General features: G+C 40.4%; 2 protein-coding genes across 2 annotated transcripts; one reads left to right on the top strand and one right to left on the bottom strand.

The window, feature by feature from the left end:
- Positions 1-4,410: 4,410 nt before the first annotated feature.
- Positions 4,411-6,184, bottom strand: LOC118213225 (proteinase-activated receptor 3-like). Its single transcript, XM_035392021.1, has 2 exons — positions 5,921-6,184; positions 4,411-5,589 (listed from the first exon to the last, which is right to left on the bottom strand). Exons 1-2 carry the CDS (start codon positions 5,991-5,993, stop codon positions 4,523-4,525), a joined length of 1,140 nt encoding a protein of 379 aa, XP_035247912.1. The 5' UTR covers positions 5,994-6,184; the 3' UTR covers positions 4,411-4,522.
- Positions 6,185-13,547: 7,363 nt separating this feature from the next.
- On the top strand, positions 13,548-14,549 carry LOC118212997 (proteinase-activated receptor 1-like). Its single transcript, XM_035391579.1, has one exon. It carries the CDS (start codon positions 13,548-13,550, stop codon positions 14,547-14,549), a length of 1,002 nt encoding a protein of 333 aa, XP_035247470.1.
- The last annotated feature ends 1,445 nt before the right edge of the window (positions 14,550-15,994 follow it).

The following is a 15,994-nucleotide window of genomic DNA, read 5'->3' as shown; positions in this document are numbered from 1 at the left end:
TGTTTCACCCTTTCAGATATTAATCTCAGGAAAATATGTTCTATACACGGTTATAAAACCAAGTTCCTTACACCGCACAATGAAATAAAGTAAAGCATTAAAGCAGGGGTCCTCAATCTTATCCAGAAAGGGCCGGTGTGGGTGTAGGCTTTTGTTCCAACCAAGCAGTTACACACCTGATTCTGCTAATCAAGATCCTTTGCAAAGAGGACTCTAGTGTTTGATTAGCAGAATCAGGTGTGTAACTGCTTGGTTGGAACAAAAGCCTGCACCCACACCGGCCCCTTCTGGATAAGATTGAGGACCCCTGCATTAAAGCAAGGGATGTGTGAGGTGGTGGCACCTCTCACTCTGATTTCTGTGGGTTAATTGACCCTGACGAGGGGCAGGTGCGTGAGTACTATGGTGAGATTATGGCACCTCACAGGCATTTGCTCTGAGCTAATTGTCCCTGATGAGGGTCAGGTGTGGGAGGCCTATATCTAGCCCCTGATTTCTGGGGTTCAGCGCAGACTCATTGTTTGTCAGACTCTTAGTGTGTAGGGGTGTGACAATCGGCAGAAGTTACCGTATTGATCCTATCTGCCAGATTTGATCACCGTTTAGTTTCTTCTCGAGTTGTTTATCTCTTCGCGCTGTGGAGGACATTTTGCCCTCGTCTCTTTAGTTTTCCTTTTGTTTTCTACCAGCCAGGCTGCGAATATCCTTTTTCTTTTGTAAGTGACCCCACTCTGTTTTTTCTAGTGGGGGTTTTCTTTCTGGGTAGCTACGCTGTGGCGGTGTTTCATTTCTTTTAGTTTTCTGAGCCCGCTGACAGAAGTTTCAGTGAGTGGAGGGAGCGATTACTTGGCTCTTTATTATTTGGTCTTTCCCCCTCCCTTTCTATCGCTCGGCGATTTTGTGGATACCCCTCAGGGTTAACTTTTAGATCCCCTCGGTCCGCAATTGCGTCCCACCCTCCTCAACCGTGACAGGATGATTCTTTATGTTTATATTGAAGCCATGGTTACTTAAGCTCCTGTTGACATTTCTCAGCACCTTGCGTTGTGTGGAAAATCTGCTTCTCCACTGACAGTCATGAATGGACAACACTGTGTTTGTTTGACGCTCTCCTCAGTGAGGTGTGGAAATTCTCAGGTTATGCATGTGACACAGAAGCAAGAGTTTTTGAGCACCCAAATCACAGAGACATCTTGGGCCGTGAATGTTTTTATGTTTTATATATTGACGGTTTTGACAGTTTTTATGGTTTTGCATAAATAACCATGGTCATCAAAAGTTTTACCACAGACACATTTCCAACCCCTTTAGGTGATTTACCGTCAACATTTTCAAAGTCAGTCTTTTATAATATAAGCAGCACAGCCATGAGGGCCCTGACAAAGGATCTTGACTTCAGCCCTTCCCTGATCTCTGTCCAGCAGTGTCCCCTAAGTAGTTCATGTAGGGGCTGATGACATGATTTACAGTATACCTAATATTCCAGTTGCATGCACATAAATTAATATTGTTCCTTTAAGATTGCTTGCTTAATGTTACTTTGCATGTCTGAAGCACAACAAAACCATACTTTATTCCACAATTTAAAGAAAACAATCAAAAACATTATGATATATATGGTGTAAAAACATCTTGATATGATAAATATTATTTTTAGAACGTATCACCCAACCCTTCTGTATATTCCACAGAATGAAAGAGAAATGCAGTGCAGTCTTAGAGAGGCAATTGCAGTCACACAAAAACTGCAGAGATTTTTTAAATGAAAAAAAAAAATCTTGATAGGGAAAAGGCTTTTGCTTTGCCAGGATATTAAAAAATAAGACATCAACAGAAAATAAAATGTTGCTTTATTTCCCATTGAGGGTGTGTGCTGTAAAATGCATGTGCAGATTTGCTGAGTGAGTCTTTCTGCTCTCTCTCTCTCTCTCTTCACAGATGGATAATGGACCAAAATAAATGTAATGTCATTGCATTTCGGCATCCATGCAATAGGGGCTCTAGAACCCTCAGTTCTGGCCCTGGGACTCGATGTAGGGTAGGCAATTAAACTGCTGCCCCCTTGGCACACAAGCCTTCCCGAGGAAGACTGCTGAACGGAATGTACTTTGATACTTACCTGCAGAGCTATATTTCTCAAATTGTGCACAGTTAGTTTGCTGCTCACATGGCTGCTCAAACATGTTCTTATTTGCAAGCCATTTTGATAATCATAAAAACTAGTACCCTGCCTTATTGACTGGATGATTTACCACTTTTTGCTTAGAATTTATAATGAAAATTTTTATTTTATTTTTTATCATTTGTTCAGAATTTACAAATTTAAGGTTTGCTTTGAATTTTATAGGAAATAATGCTACTTTTATGCTTCATTTGTTGTCTTTATGAAATAAATGACAGTTATCCAAGTTGGCTGCATTCTGGTTGAGCTGAAAATTCAATGTAGCTGACAGGTTAAACAGAATGAGTTCATAGCAGATACAAATGATGCTCAGTGAAACTAGCTGCATTGCTGGTGAGGGAAGTAGCATGGATATTCTAAAGGGACCCTGTCCGGGAATAGCTCGTATACCACAAGGATGTGATTTTGACCCAGAGGCCCACTAAAAGCATAAGCTTTGGCCACAATGTTTCATTTGAACATGTGCATCCCAGCCACCTATGCAGTTGCTGTTTGTGTGTGTGTGTGTGTGTAGGTGTGTGTGTGTGTCTGTAGGTGTGTGTGTGTGTGTGTGTATTTATGCATTGAGCCCTACAGCATTTTATTTGTAACAGCCCCTCAAATCTTAATCATTAGGCTAAAGACATACTGTAATGGCAAGCATAGCCACCAAAAGTTCTGAAGATTCATCATTTCCCAGAACCAAATTAAACCTAACTGCTGAGTGAGGTTTGCTTTATTTTCAGTGGGACAGACAGACACAGTGATGAGTAATTTGAAGTTGTCCAGAGTTTCCAAACAGTATAACAATGTAAACTAGTGACCATGGTATGTACATGGCCATGCCCTAGATCGTGTTACCCTCAGAACTGCTGTTGTGGAAAATGACTTAATATGGATTTCTTTCTGACTGAAAAATGTAATAGTACAGAGGGTCTAAGGGGACTTGCAATCTGATTGATGGATGTCATGGGAGATAAAGTTTTGCAAGATGTCAGTTATATTTGGGTGAGCATTTGTACAAAAACAAAACTGAACTCAGTTGACATACTTGCTTAAATGACATACCTCTATGAAAACAGGTGATTTAAAAAAATGCCACTAGAGGCCACTGTTGCCTTTTACAGTTGCTTTTATTTAATAGAAAACTTGTGGAGATAGTGTTCTAAATTCATGTATGTGAATTTATGTTCGTCTTTAGAATTTTTTTTCATATTTGCAGTGCAAAGTCTTGCTGAATATAATTATTATTCAGTACTTTGATAGCGCGGTCTCTGGAGGGTGTGCGCAGAACAGCATCAGGGGAATTATGCACAAGTTCCCACACAAGTTCTCCCGAAATATCTGTGGTTTGCGTAGATAACCCCATTAAAGGAAAAAAACATCCCCATCCATGGTAATAAAACTGGGATCAAAGACTGGGGAAAAAAATGGGGTTGCACTGAATTTCAGCACAAATGTATAACTCACAGACATACTTAGCTGAGCTCAAATGACTATGCGGAATGGTGTTAATAACATGTTACTGTGATATGTAGAGTATGTATGTGAGGTGATACATTGGACCAAACCTATAAAAAAGTTTTTTTTTTTCATCTGTCCTGGTGTCTAAGAAAATGGATTGAAAACAGGTATTTGTGACTACTGTATTATAGGTATGGCTACTAACAGAATTGGTAGTTAGTTAAAAGAACATGGAGAATTTTATTACAGAAAAATCAAGTTGATCGGGTGGTTATCCAAACTGCTCCTGAATTAACAACAGTTCTTCTTCTTGTGTCATAAACTCTCTGAGGGAGTCGCTGCCAAGTACAGCAAATTTCTGTAGGTTTCATACAGTAAATAGTTAACTTTTCACAACACCCTGTCTACTATACTTGGGTACTAGCATGCCTCATCTCAGCTAATCTCAATACTGCATGAGTTGAACTCGTATTTCCCACTCATGTTTTCACAGTTTCCTCTCCATAGTTCATTCAGTGGTCTAATCCAGTAATCCCACCACTGCACCCTCAGTGACTCATGGCTCTTGTTGGACAGCAAGTAGAGACAGTGAATGTACACAGGAGTTATTTTTGATTCATCTCATACCATAGTAGTTTTTTCATCAAGCATTTCATCATGTTTGGCTGGTAATGAAGATACAAGCACAGTGAAGTTAAATGAATAAGCAATATTTTATTTTTATTATCTTCATTTATTACAAAACTTAATATGAAAATGACAAATACTGATGATAATACTGGCGCTGTCTGATTGTTGTACATTTCTGATTGCATACATATATGATTTCACATTATTTACGATGAAAAGGCCAGTCCTTGGCCAGTGCAAATCTTTTTTTTTTTGCAGATTTGATTTTTATGTGGACGTACTGAGAGTTTTTCCTTTAAATGTGATAAAGTACTGCTTCGACCCAGTGGATCTGGACATGAGAGAGAACAGGAAGGGGTCCAGACAGCTGTGAATGCCGCACAAACACATGGCCACACTGTAGTACACATAGAAGTGCTCCTCTTTGCTGGTGTACAGTTTGACATAATGAATAAAGTGGATCACGTTACTGGGCATAAAGCACACTGTGAATATGATGAACACCAAGGTACTCATTTTGATATAATGCATACAGTCATCGTGCGCTTTGTTCAGCTGGAGGATTATAAACACGTGGGAGACGACAGTGACCATGAAGGGTACAAAGAATCCCAGACATATCAGAGTGAGCTTATAGTAGGGCAGGAAGGAGTAGGACTCGTCATTTAGGGGGAGGACATCGTGGCAGGTGGTTATTCCAAGGTCAGGGAGATGGTAGCTCTGGCGAATGAGGAATTCTGGGACCATGGCAGTGAAGAACAGGACCCAAACCATCAGGCTGCAGCACATGGTGCATGAGTGCTTGGGCAGGCTCTTGTAGGTGAAGGGGTGGACAATGGCCAGGTAGCGATTGATGCTGATGCACATGAGCGTCTGGATGGAGCAGTAGACGTTTCCATAGAAACAGGCCGTCACCACCTTGCACGCAGCCTCTCCAAACACCCAGTGGTTTCCGTTGAAGTGGTAGAACGCTTTCAGGGTCAGAGTTATCAGAAAAAGGAGGTCGGAGAGGGCCAGGCTGAAGTAGAGGATGGCGGTGGAGAATGTTTTGGTTTTGGCGGTCAGTGCCACCAGAACAATGGCGTTGGATGGTATCCCAATGATAATGGCCACCACATAGGCAGCAGGGATGATTTGAGTGCTCAGGACACCAGTGAAGTAACTGGCAGTGCCATTGGCCTGCAGGCCCAACTTCAGGAACAAAGTGGGAGAAGGGGAGGAGGGGACTGCCCTCATCGTGTTTTGCGGATGTACGATTTTCCCCTTCAATCTCCCTCTGAAGCTTCGAGGACTGATAGCGGTGATGTTTCGGTTTTCTTTGTGGGATTTGCTCCCTGTTCATAATGATAGGTGTTAAAAAGTCTATAATGCCAGAATACAGTACAGAATACTAGAAAGTCATAGCATGATTTCATTTTATTTCACAACTGGTCATTTTGAAATGAGTGCCAGAAACTATTTGTATTAATGATCTTGGAGTGCATATGTTTTAATCAGATACAACACGAAACATACTAAGACATAAAATACTTTAATGTAGTTCAATGGCTGACATTAAATTCTGAAATAAAAAATATCAGTTTTTTTCCATCAAATTGCATTACTATTAGATGATTATATTTTCTCAAAAACTGAGTCCTTGATAATGTAGCAAACCACTCTTACCGTTGTCTTGGAGAGATACATCCAGCAACAGAAGAGAAAGCAGTAATATCAGCAGTACTGTTTTTGACATCATTCCTCCTTAGACTCGGTAGTCCTAATGTCTGTGTAGCACTCCTCAAAAAACAGTTGTATACTGTAGTCTAGAGATCTTGTGCTCGAGGTCCAGCCCACATTTGTTTACATGTCTTAGCAGAGCTGGCTATCAAATTTGACGTAATATGCAATCCAGCGGTGTGGTTGGTGTGTGCCTGATGCAAGCGAAGAGGACTCCCTCGTGTCTGAGGCACGCACAGAGTTGTCTCTGTCACAGCTGCATGAGGAGGAGGAGCAGCAGACCAGCACGGGGATGAATTCTTCTCCGCCGTGTCAACTTCCCAGGCTCTGAACATTCATCTGCCAGTGGGCGGAGGCTGCGTTGTAGTTGCCACACAGTTTGCTCACTTAAACAACACTGCTCTTCCGAGCATCGCCTTTGGCTTTGAAATCGTGTTATACTGTATGCTCATTTCAGAATCAATCCAGGCCTCATTCTGATTTTTAATATGAATTACCTGTGTGAGGATGATTTTTATTTTAAAAGTCTGTCTGTCTGGTTTTATATATTAATTGTTCTGTGTGACAATGTAGGCCTCATCTTCATCAAGAAATAAGATTTTTATTTCAATGAATTTGCTGTTTGCCATAAAACTGTGCTTTGTCTTTTTGAATATTTCTGAAAGATGCCAAAAAAGCGTTTGTTTTCAAATTCTGTATTAGGTGTCATATTGCTGTGTCTATTCACACAATCAGCTGTCATTCGTGATGGCATTGTTTACTGTGTAACAGGCAGATCTATTTGATGAAGCTAATTACAGTACAGCCCTATTCACACTGTAAATAACATCAAGTTAAAAGTTATGAGCAGAAGATTGGGTTTTTAGTGTGGAGCAGTAGATCAGGGCAAAAACATGGCTTGATTCTTAGTTGAAAGGTGTGAAACCTGTTATTCTTTGGTTTTGTTTGTTATTTATCTTCAAAATTAAGACATGTACTCTGAAAGTGCTTGTAGTTATGTGAAAGTTTATATTATAGTACTTTTGTGTGTGTTTTTGTCATTGTGTTCGTTTAAATTTTCCATAAGCAGCATTAAAATTTATTTGAATCCTTAAAATGTGCACGTGCCAAAGTACGTTGATTCACTTTGAGTGTAAGTTTTTATGAAGATTGGAAACCAGCTGATATGGAAGGGAAGAAGCATCTGGCTGGAGCAGATATGTCATCTCTGACTGTTATTAGAGCCAAGTTTGTCTCATCTTCCAGTCTACTAGGGAAATTATGTTGTGCCTCTGGGGAACCTGTCTGTTTATATATCCTAAAATTCTTACTTGACATAGAATCCATTGCAGTGATTAAATGTCATCATCAAAGTTCAGTGATCTCTTGTGATCTCCAGTACAGCCCAGCACATTGTTTGTCATTTGCTCATTAAGGGATACGTGATAAAAGTTGATAGTTGAGTGTCTTGTTGGTGAATGGGCACTAATGGACATGCTTTTAAATGGTATGAAATCATATGCCAGAATTAATTAAAGTGTTAACAAAAGGAGTTTTGTGCACTATGACATACGGTTAACATAAACTGTCCCTTTAAGTGTCTTTGACTTATATAAACCAGTTCCTCCTCTAGTTCCCTGATTTGTTTCCTAAACATATTCATACAAATCATGGGCGAGTTACAGGTGCTGAGAAACCCTAAAAACACCTTTGGGGATAAATTCCACAGAAGCCTCCTCAGTGTCAGTAGCCTTTTGCACTTGTTTGAGCATGTGAAAGACAGAAGACATGCAATTTAGCATGGTCTATATAATCTGATGAAAGACACATTTTTAACGTACAAAAATGCCAAGTTGCTCGCACATAGCCTACAAAGTACTGTCTATGGGTCATTCATTCAAATCTAGGCCTGCCTTTAAAAGCATTCATATCAAAATTGCACCAAGTTACATGAAACAATATTGGCTATCTCAGATGACACAAATTAAACAAGCTGTATTCCGAAGCAATGCTACCCAATGTTTCCTAAATTGTTTCAAGTAACTTCAGAAAGCTCCTATCTAAGCTGACAGCTAGTCACCACAGCCAGATATCCACATTGTATGTGCCTGTGTGCAGACCGGGGATGGCTATGTTTACAGTAACGAGTCGTAGTAAGAAAAACAAGGTCAGGACAACTCATTTTATTTCAGCCACCCTCTCTGACTTCTGCTGAAAACAGGCCCATGACCTGTCACTCAAACAGAACATTAACTCCTGGATTGTTTCTTCTGTCCACCATTATGCTGTTAAAGCTCTGTTACACTGTCGGGGAAGTCAATTCTAACACCTGCTGAATGTGTCTCCTGTAACTAGAAGAGACCACTGCACAAAAAACCTGCGAATAACTGATAGAAGATGTGGCACAACAGCCACAATGTTGAGCCCCTGAATTTTAATATTTGCTAGGTAATGTGAGTGACGGCCAACCTAGCATAAACCTATATCTTACATTCTAACCTGGTTTCAGGGGGACTCGAAAGACGTTATTTTTACTCTGCGTGACCATACCATTTTAAAAAGCAAGACAACTAGGGAGATACATTTGATTGAGTTATGGTTTCATGCAAGATTCTTAAATAATGTAATGAGAAAAATAAACAAAATTGATGCTGATTGTATGGTATTAAAACGAGAAGGAACTTTTTTTTTCTGATAGAATTTTTTTTTTTCATAGAATTAATGACCAGAGGTTTTTGCTCAACAATGGTGCAAAGATGCAGAGTTTTAATAACTGTCCAAGTAGAACTATCAACCAGAGTTTTGCTTGACAATGGTAAATACATTTTTTTTTTTAAATGTCCAAAGCGGAGAAGAATATTTCCATTTCAGCTGATTAAGTCAATAAGAATAAATAAACATAAGTGACTATACATGCCTCGTTATTAGTATTGGTTTTATAAGCAGAATTGACTACTCCGGACAGTCCGTTAGTCATACATTATTTTCCAATAACGAGACAGAACGTCATGGTTTATTCCTTACATACTGTATGTACACTATATGACCAAATGTACCTGGACACCCCTTTAGTCTGGGTCTGCTTTCCACTGATTGGGCTAGGCCTCTTAGTTCCATTGAAGGTGAATCTAAATGCTACACCACACAATCGCATTCTAAAGGATTCTGTGCTCTCCCTACAGTTTGGAATAGACCCTTGCCTGTTTCAACATAACAATGCTCTGAGGACACAGCAAGGTCCATTTGGCTTTGTTAACAACATGGAGGAAATTGACTGGCCTGCACAGAGCTCTAACCTGAACCCCAGCCAACACCTAATTGGGGACTAATTGGAAAGCCAACTGCAAGCCAGGCCTAATGGCCCGATCAGTGCCCAACCTCATTAATGCACTTGTGGCTGAATGGAAGCAAATCCCTGCAGCAATGCTCCAACATCTAGTGCAAAGCCTTCCCAGAAGAGTGGAGGTTGTTATAATGGACCAACGCCATATTAATGCCCAGAATTCTGGATCAAATTTTGGATCTCAGGTGTCCACATACCTTTGGCCATGCAGTGTAAATATAAATAAGTAACATAGATGAATGTAAAATAAAAACAATCAAAATAACATAAAAAATATGCCTGTTGGTTTTGTACTGTTGATGTTCAAAATATTAGTACTGAGATGAGACTCTTGTAGGTAGATTAATGGAACAGTGGAAAGAGTGATGGGTGTATGTGAATATGGCTCCCGTGACCCTCTTTCGTTCTTTTTGAATTTCTTTTTGTAGATGCAATGTTGTTGGCAATGCTGTGTATGGATTAAATTAGCTGTGTTCACTTTTTGTTTGCACTATTAACTGTTGGTTTGTTCAGCTAACTTTACACATTGATTATAAATTTGTCTCCGGTGCCTTCTTGGTAATATTGCAGTTTTGTATAAATGACAGTGTCACTGATGTTCTTGAACTGTAAGTCACTGTGGATAAGTGTTTGTTAAGTGAATATAATTTAATGTACTATAGTGTGGACACCGTGTTTTCTTGTTTTAATGTGATATGTCTCTTTGTGCATTGGTAGCATGAACTTCTGCCTGGGTCCAGTCATCCACTGTACTACTTTGTTTAATCTCAGTGCAGGTTTCCCTCCTCCTTGTCTGTCAGGCTTCACCAGATAGCTCATGATCAGGAAAAAAAGAAGCAGGCTCTGAGCATTCTTTTGTTATGTTCATAACACAAATTAGCTGCAGGGTGTGTCCAGGCAGTGGTTCACACTGCTAATGCACATTGAGAGCAGCCATTACTTAATGACTTCCTGTGACTTTTAAAGGGCTGCTAATGTTGATAGACCACAATTATGTCATTGATTTGTGTTTTCTTGGAGAGACATCAAATACAGTTGTACTTCATGCACTTTCATCACAACTGAACGAATAATGATTTATTATCTATCTAACTAGCTATCTATCTATCCGTCTATCATCCATCTGAAATACCTGAAGAAAATACCTATGAGAGCCTTCAGGTATTGCAATTATTATTTTATAAAGCAGTGAACTGAGGAGGGAATACCCTACTGCAAGATGTAAACTAGTTTGTGCTTATTCATGCGGCAGTGCAAATAAACTATGATGCTGACATCATCTGAATGTTACCGTGTTTGACCTGCAATTCAGCACTCATTACTAGAAGCAGGCACTAGTGAACAGTCGGGTGGAGCACTTCTGCCAGTTATCATACTGAAACATTTAATTTCACTTAATTGCATATATAATAACAATATCTTCAAAACATACATTTTTCCGGACACTGATACTTGAAGTGGAAGCTACGGCTATGTTCTTTGTATTTTCAGTTTTGCTTTGCCTGCACAGTGCAACTGCAGGAAATGGTAAGTATCCTCTTTACTATCTTACCTGTGTTTATTAGTTAATTGGATTGTCAGTGTAAAGGCGGGTGGCGGCAGTTAACTGAACGGTGCACAAATCTATACACTGCAAGTGTTTTGATAATATGTATCAATATTTACAGTTGAGGCTAAACGTTTACATTCACATAGACTAAAGATATTTAAACTCAGTTTTTCACAACTCTGCACATTTCATGTTACCATACATTTATTTTGGCAAGTCAATTAGAGCATCTACTTTGTTCAGTTATTTCAGCTTTAATTGACTATATTGGAATTCCAGTGGGTCAAAAATTTACGTACACCAAGTTGACTGTCTCTTTAAACAGTCTGGAAGATTCCAGAAATTGATGTAATGACATTTTAGAAGCTTCTGATTGACCAATTGTCATAATTAGGAGTTAATTGGGAGTTAATTGGCACCTGTGGCTGTATTTAAGGGCGTACCTTTAGAGCCACTGCCTTTTTTCCCTTGATACCATGGGAAAATCTAAGCAACTCAGCCAAGACCTCAGAAATAAAATTGTGGACCTGCACAAGTCTGGTTCCTCCTTACGAGCAATTTCCAAACAACTGAAGATACCATGAGTGTCATGGTTCTGTGTTTTCTGTCTGTCCTTCCTTGTTGGGCCGCCAGATGGCGGCACTTCTGTTTGGTGTCCTGCTTGTACCTTGTTTAATTGTATTTGTGTTTTCAATTGTTCAATTATTGTTTTTTGGTTATCTTGTTTTCCCCTCCCTCTCTGTGGCCTGATTGTGCATTGTGCCCTGCTGTGTCTCGTCAGTGTCTTGTCTATTTAAGTTCCCTTCTCCCTGACTCACGTGCTGGATCCTTGTTGTTAGTTTGTTTGTTCGTGCTTCTGATCGTGTTTCTGCCCCGTGTGTTTCCTGCTAAGAGTAGCCTCCAGTGTTTTTGCCCACGTTCCATTTCTTGTGTTTTTGGATTGTTGGATTTTCTTTGTTTCCTTAGTTTTGAAAATCTTACTTTGTTTTTTAGGACTTGCCCTGCGCGGCCTCGTTTGTTCCCTTTTGTTTTTTGTTCAAATTAAAAGCAACACTCCTGGTTTTGCGTTTACTCTGGATTTTGAGTGTTTTTTGACTCTGCGTTTGGGTCCATCCCCTCGCCCACCCTGACAATGAGCATCTGTACAAAGACCGCAGAAGATCGCACTCCAAGACCAGCATAAAAAAGCCTGCATGAAGTTTGCAGTGATCACCAGGACCAAGACCTAGCCTTTGGAGGAGTGTTCACTGGTCAGATGAAACAAAATTTGAGCTGTTTGGCCATAATGATCAGCGCTATGTATGGAGGAAAAAAGGTGAGGCTTTTAATATGAAGAACACCATCCCAACCGTGAAGCATGGTAGTGGAAGTACCATGTTGTGGGAGTGTTTTGCTGGAAAAGGGACTGGTGCACATCAGAAAATAGATGGCATCATGAAGGAGGAGGAATATCTAGAAATACTGATCCAACACCTCAAGACATCAGCTAGAAAGTTAAAACTTGGTCACAACTGGGTCTCCCAGAAGGAAAATGATCCTAAGCATATCTCCAAAGTTGTAAGAACATGGCTTAAAGACAACAAAGTGAAAGTATTGGAGTGGCCATCACAAAGCCCTGATCTGAATCCCATAGAAAATTTGTGGACTGAACTGAAAAAGCATGTCTGAGCAAGGAGGCCCACAAACCTGAATGAGTTACACCAATTCGGTCAGGAGGAAAGGGCAAAAATACAGCAAAGCATTGTGAGAAGCTTGTGGATGGTTACGCCAAGCAATTGATTCAAGTTAAGCAATTAAAAGGCAATGCCACCAAATACTAACAAGGTGTATGTAAACTTTTGACCCACTGAAAATCTGAGATTCATTTCAGCTTTTATGTATTGTCTCTTAGCTATTATTTTGAAATGACCTCTTATGGAAATAAAGTAGATACCCTAATTGACTTAACACAGGGAATGTATGGTAACACAAAATGTGTGAAGTTGTGAAATTTAGTTTGAATGTCTTTAGCCTAGGTGTATGTAAACTTTTGGCCTCAACTGTTTTTTCTAACAACGGCTGATAAAAGTTTACATTCCCGAACACACTGAATTATGCAAAAGCTTAAAGCATTTAAAGAGAAGAACAAAACCTTTTTTGTTTTAACCTGCACTGCATAAAGGTTTCATATTCAAAAGGTACATACTGTATTTAGTGGTTACTCTTGCTAATATGCCACACCATAGAGAATTTTCTTTGGTTACATTCAAGCAAACAAAACTGCACTATATTCAGTTTTATAAATGTTTCTGTTTATTGGAGGGAACTGTTAATCATAAGAAAATGAATGTACCATAACACTCACATTGAAAGTATTGCATATGCAGCACCATTCATTTAACATCTGAATCATTATTAAAGCCATGAGGTGAGTGTTCTGGACAAATAGTATCCCATTGAGGATTGAAGCATTTGGGTAACAAGCTTGGCTATTACATTGGTCTTGCACTGTTTTAGCAAAACAGTGCAAAAAAAGTAGAGCTACAAAAAGCTGACATCACCTCGCTTCAAACAAGCATGCATTAATACTGCAAAAATGCTTTATTATTTCAGGGATCGTGGAGTATGGTTTTCCAGCATTCCCTGAGACAAACTCTGAGGAAATCACAACTGTTAATGGCAGTGTGTCTGAAAACCTTACTGGCCACTGTCAAACACCTGAGATGAAGCAGATGCTGGGCATCAGCAAAGAGGCTACACTGTTCCTGACTGGATCCCTGATGACCACAGTCATCCCCAGCATCTATGTCCTGGTGTTCATCGCCAGCGTCCCTCTCAATGCCGCCGCCATCTTTATGTTCTCGCTCAGAGTCCGACCCAAAAAGCCAGCAGTCATCTACATGCTCAACCTGGCCACAGCCGACCTGCTGTTTGTGCTGCTGCTGCCCTTCAAGGCGTCATACCACTTCAACGGCAATGACTGGGTGTACGGACCGGCCATGTGCCGCGTGGTCACCTTCGCCTTCTACTGCAACATGTATGGCTCAGTCCTGCTGATGATGAGCATCAGCGTGGATCGCTTCCTGGGTGTGGTCTACCCCATCAGATCGCTGGCCTGGCGCTGCCAGCGGAACGCAGTGGCCGTGTGCTGTGCCATGTGGCTGCTGGCTGTTGCCGGGGTGATGCCCATCCTCCTGTCAGAGCAGACCATGTGCCTGCCCGAGCTGGGCATCACCACCTGCCATGACGTGACGGATGACAGGCAGATGCAGGGCTACTATCTCTACTTCTTCCCCGCCTTCACCTGTGTGTTCTTCTTCATCCCCCTCATCGTCACCACCGCCTGCTACGTGAGCATCATCCGGGTCCTGCTTCGCTCCAGCGAGTCAACACGCTCCAAGAAGACCCGGGCCATAGTCACGGCAGTCATAGTGCTGACGGTCTTTGTGGTCTGCTTCACCCCATCCAACATCCTCCTGCTGGCTCATTACGCACAGTTTTCCAAGCAGCACAGCAACAGATTATATGCTGCTTACCTGGTCACCGTGAGCATTGGGAGTGTGAACAGCTGCCTGGATCCAATCATCTACTACTTCGGCTCGTCTCAGTGCCGGAAGCAGGTGGCCCGGCTCCTCTGCCCTCAAGCCCCTCCAGGGAGTTCATCGCAGAAAACTACAGAGACCAGCCAGTCGGGGACCTTCCAAGGCAGCCAGGAGAAGCGCTGACACCACAGAAGAATAATATGAAAAGTGATAATATGCACGTCTTTTATTAAGATGTTACTGCACTTATGCATGTACAATGCATGTATTAAGCTTGCTTATGATATAGATAAATGCTATGCTAAAATGCTAAAATGATTATATACAGCAGTCTTGTCTTGCCATAAAATGGGTTTCCTCTTAATTAATTTTGTCTTACATGCATTGAAAACAATGCACATTGAAAACATGCATACTAATATATGTTAATTTAAATAATTAGTAATACATATACCTTCCAGTACTCAACTGTACATTTACAGTACAATTTTCTTTTTTAAACTGTTGGTATTGTGCTGCTATAGAAAATAGACAGAGACTCAGAGTGTCTGTGCAAGGACTGTGTAAGGTTTGTTCAGCTGTGCTCCTCCCACCACAGATGCAGCTGATAGCAGTGAGACAGCATTTTAGTACAGTTGTAAATATTGCCATAGATTAGTGTACAGAGTAGTATAATGGGTATGGAGCTGGTCTTGTAACCCAAAGGTCACAGGTTTGATTCCCAGGCATGACACTGCTTTTTAATGATTATTTCATTTCTTTAATGAAAAAAAGTTATCAAACACCCATATCAAAAGTAATTGCCCCCTTAAACCTAATAACTGGTTGCAGCAACGTTAGCAGCAATAACAGTAACCAAACATTTCCTTTAATTTGATATCAGGCTGTCACGTCAACGTGAAAGAATTGTATCCCACTCTTCTTTGTAGAATTGTTTTAATGAAGACTAAGTGGTAGGTTTTCGAGCATGAACTGCTTGTTTCCGGTCCTGCCACAGCATCTCTAATGGGGTCAAGTCAGGACTTTGACTGGGCCACTCCAATACTTTAATTTTTTTTTTGTCCAGCCATTCAGTTGTGCATTTTCTTTTGTGTTGTGGATCATCATCTTGCTGCGTAACCCAGTTAGCCTCCAGCTGCTGGATTAGCTGTCACATTGCCGTGTCTATTCACACAGTCAGCTGTAATTTGTGATGTCATTGTTTACTGTGTGATGAAACTAATTACAGCACACACCTGTTCACACTGTAAATAACACCAAGTTAAAAGTTATGAGGAGACGATTGGAGACTCCGTTCAGAGTGCAGCAGTAGAGCAGGGCGAAAACATGGCTTGATTCTCAGTTGAAAGGTGTGAAACCTGTTATTCTTCTGTTTTGTTATTTATCTTCAAAATTAAAACATTTACTCTGAAAGTGCTTGTAGTTATGTGAGAGTTTTTTATTATAGTACTTGTGTGTGTTTTTGTCATTGTTTTTTTTTCCATTTTCCATGAGCAGCATTATAATTAATTTGAATCCTTCAAATGTGCATGTGCCAAAGTATGTATATTCACATTGAGTGTAAGTTTTTATGAAGACTGGAATCTCAACAAACCAGCTGATATAGAAGGAAGGAAGCATCTGGCTGG

The sequence above is a fragment of the Anguilla anguilla genome, chromosome 14 (assembly GCF_013347855.1).
Source record: "Anguilla anguilla isolate fAngAng1 chromosome 14, fAngAng1.pri, whole genome shotgun sequence".
Classification (NCBI taxonomy): domain Eukaryota; kingdom Metazoa; phylum Chordata; class Actinopteri; order Anguilliformes; family Anguillidae; genus Anguilla; species Anguilla anguilla.
This window is presented reverse-complemented; position numbering and strand designations above follow the sequence as displayed.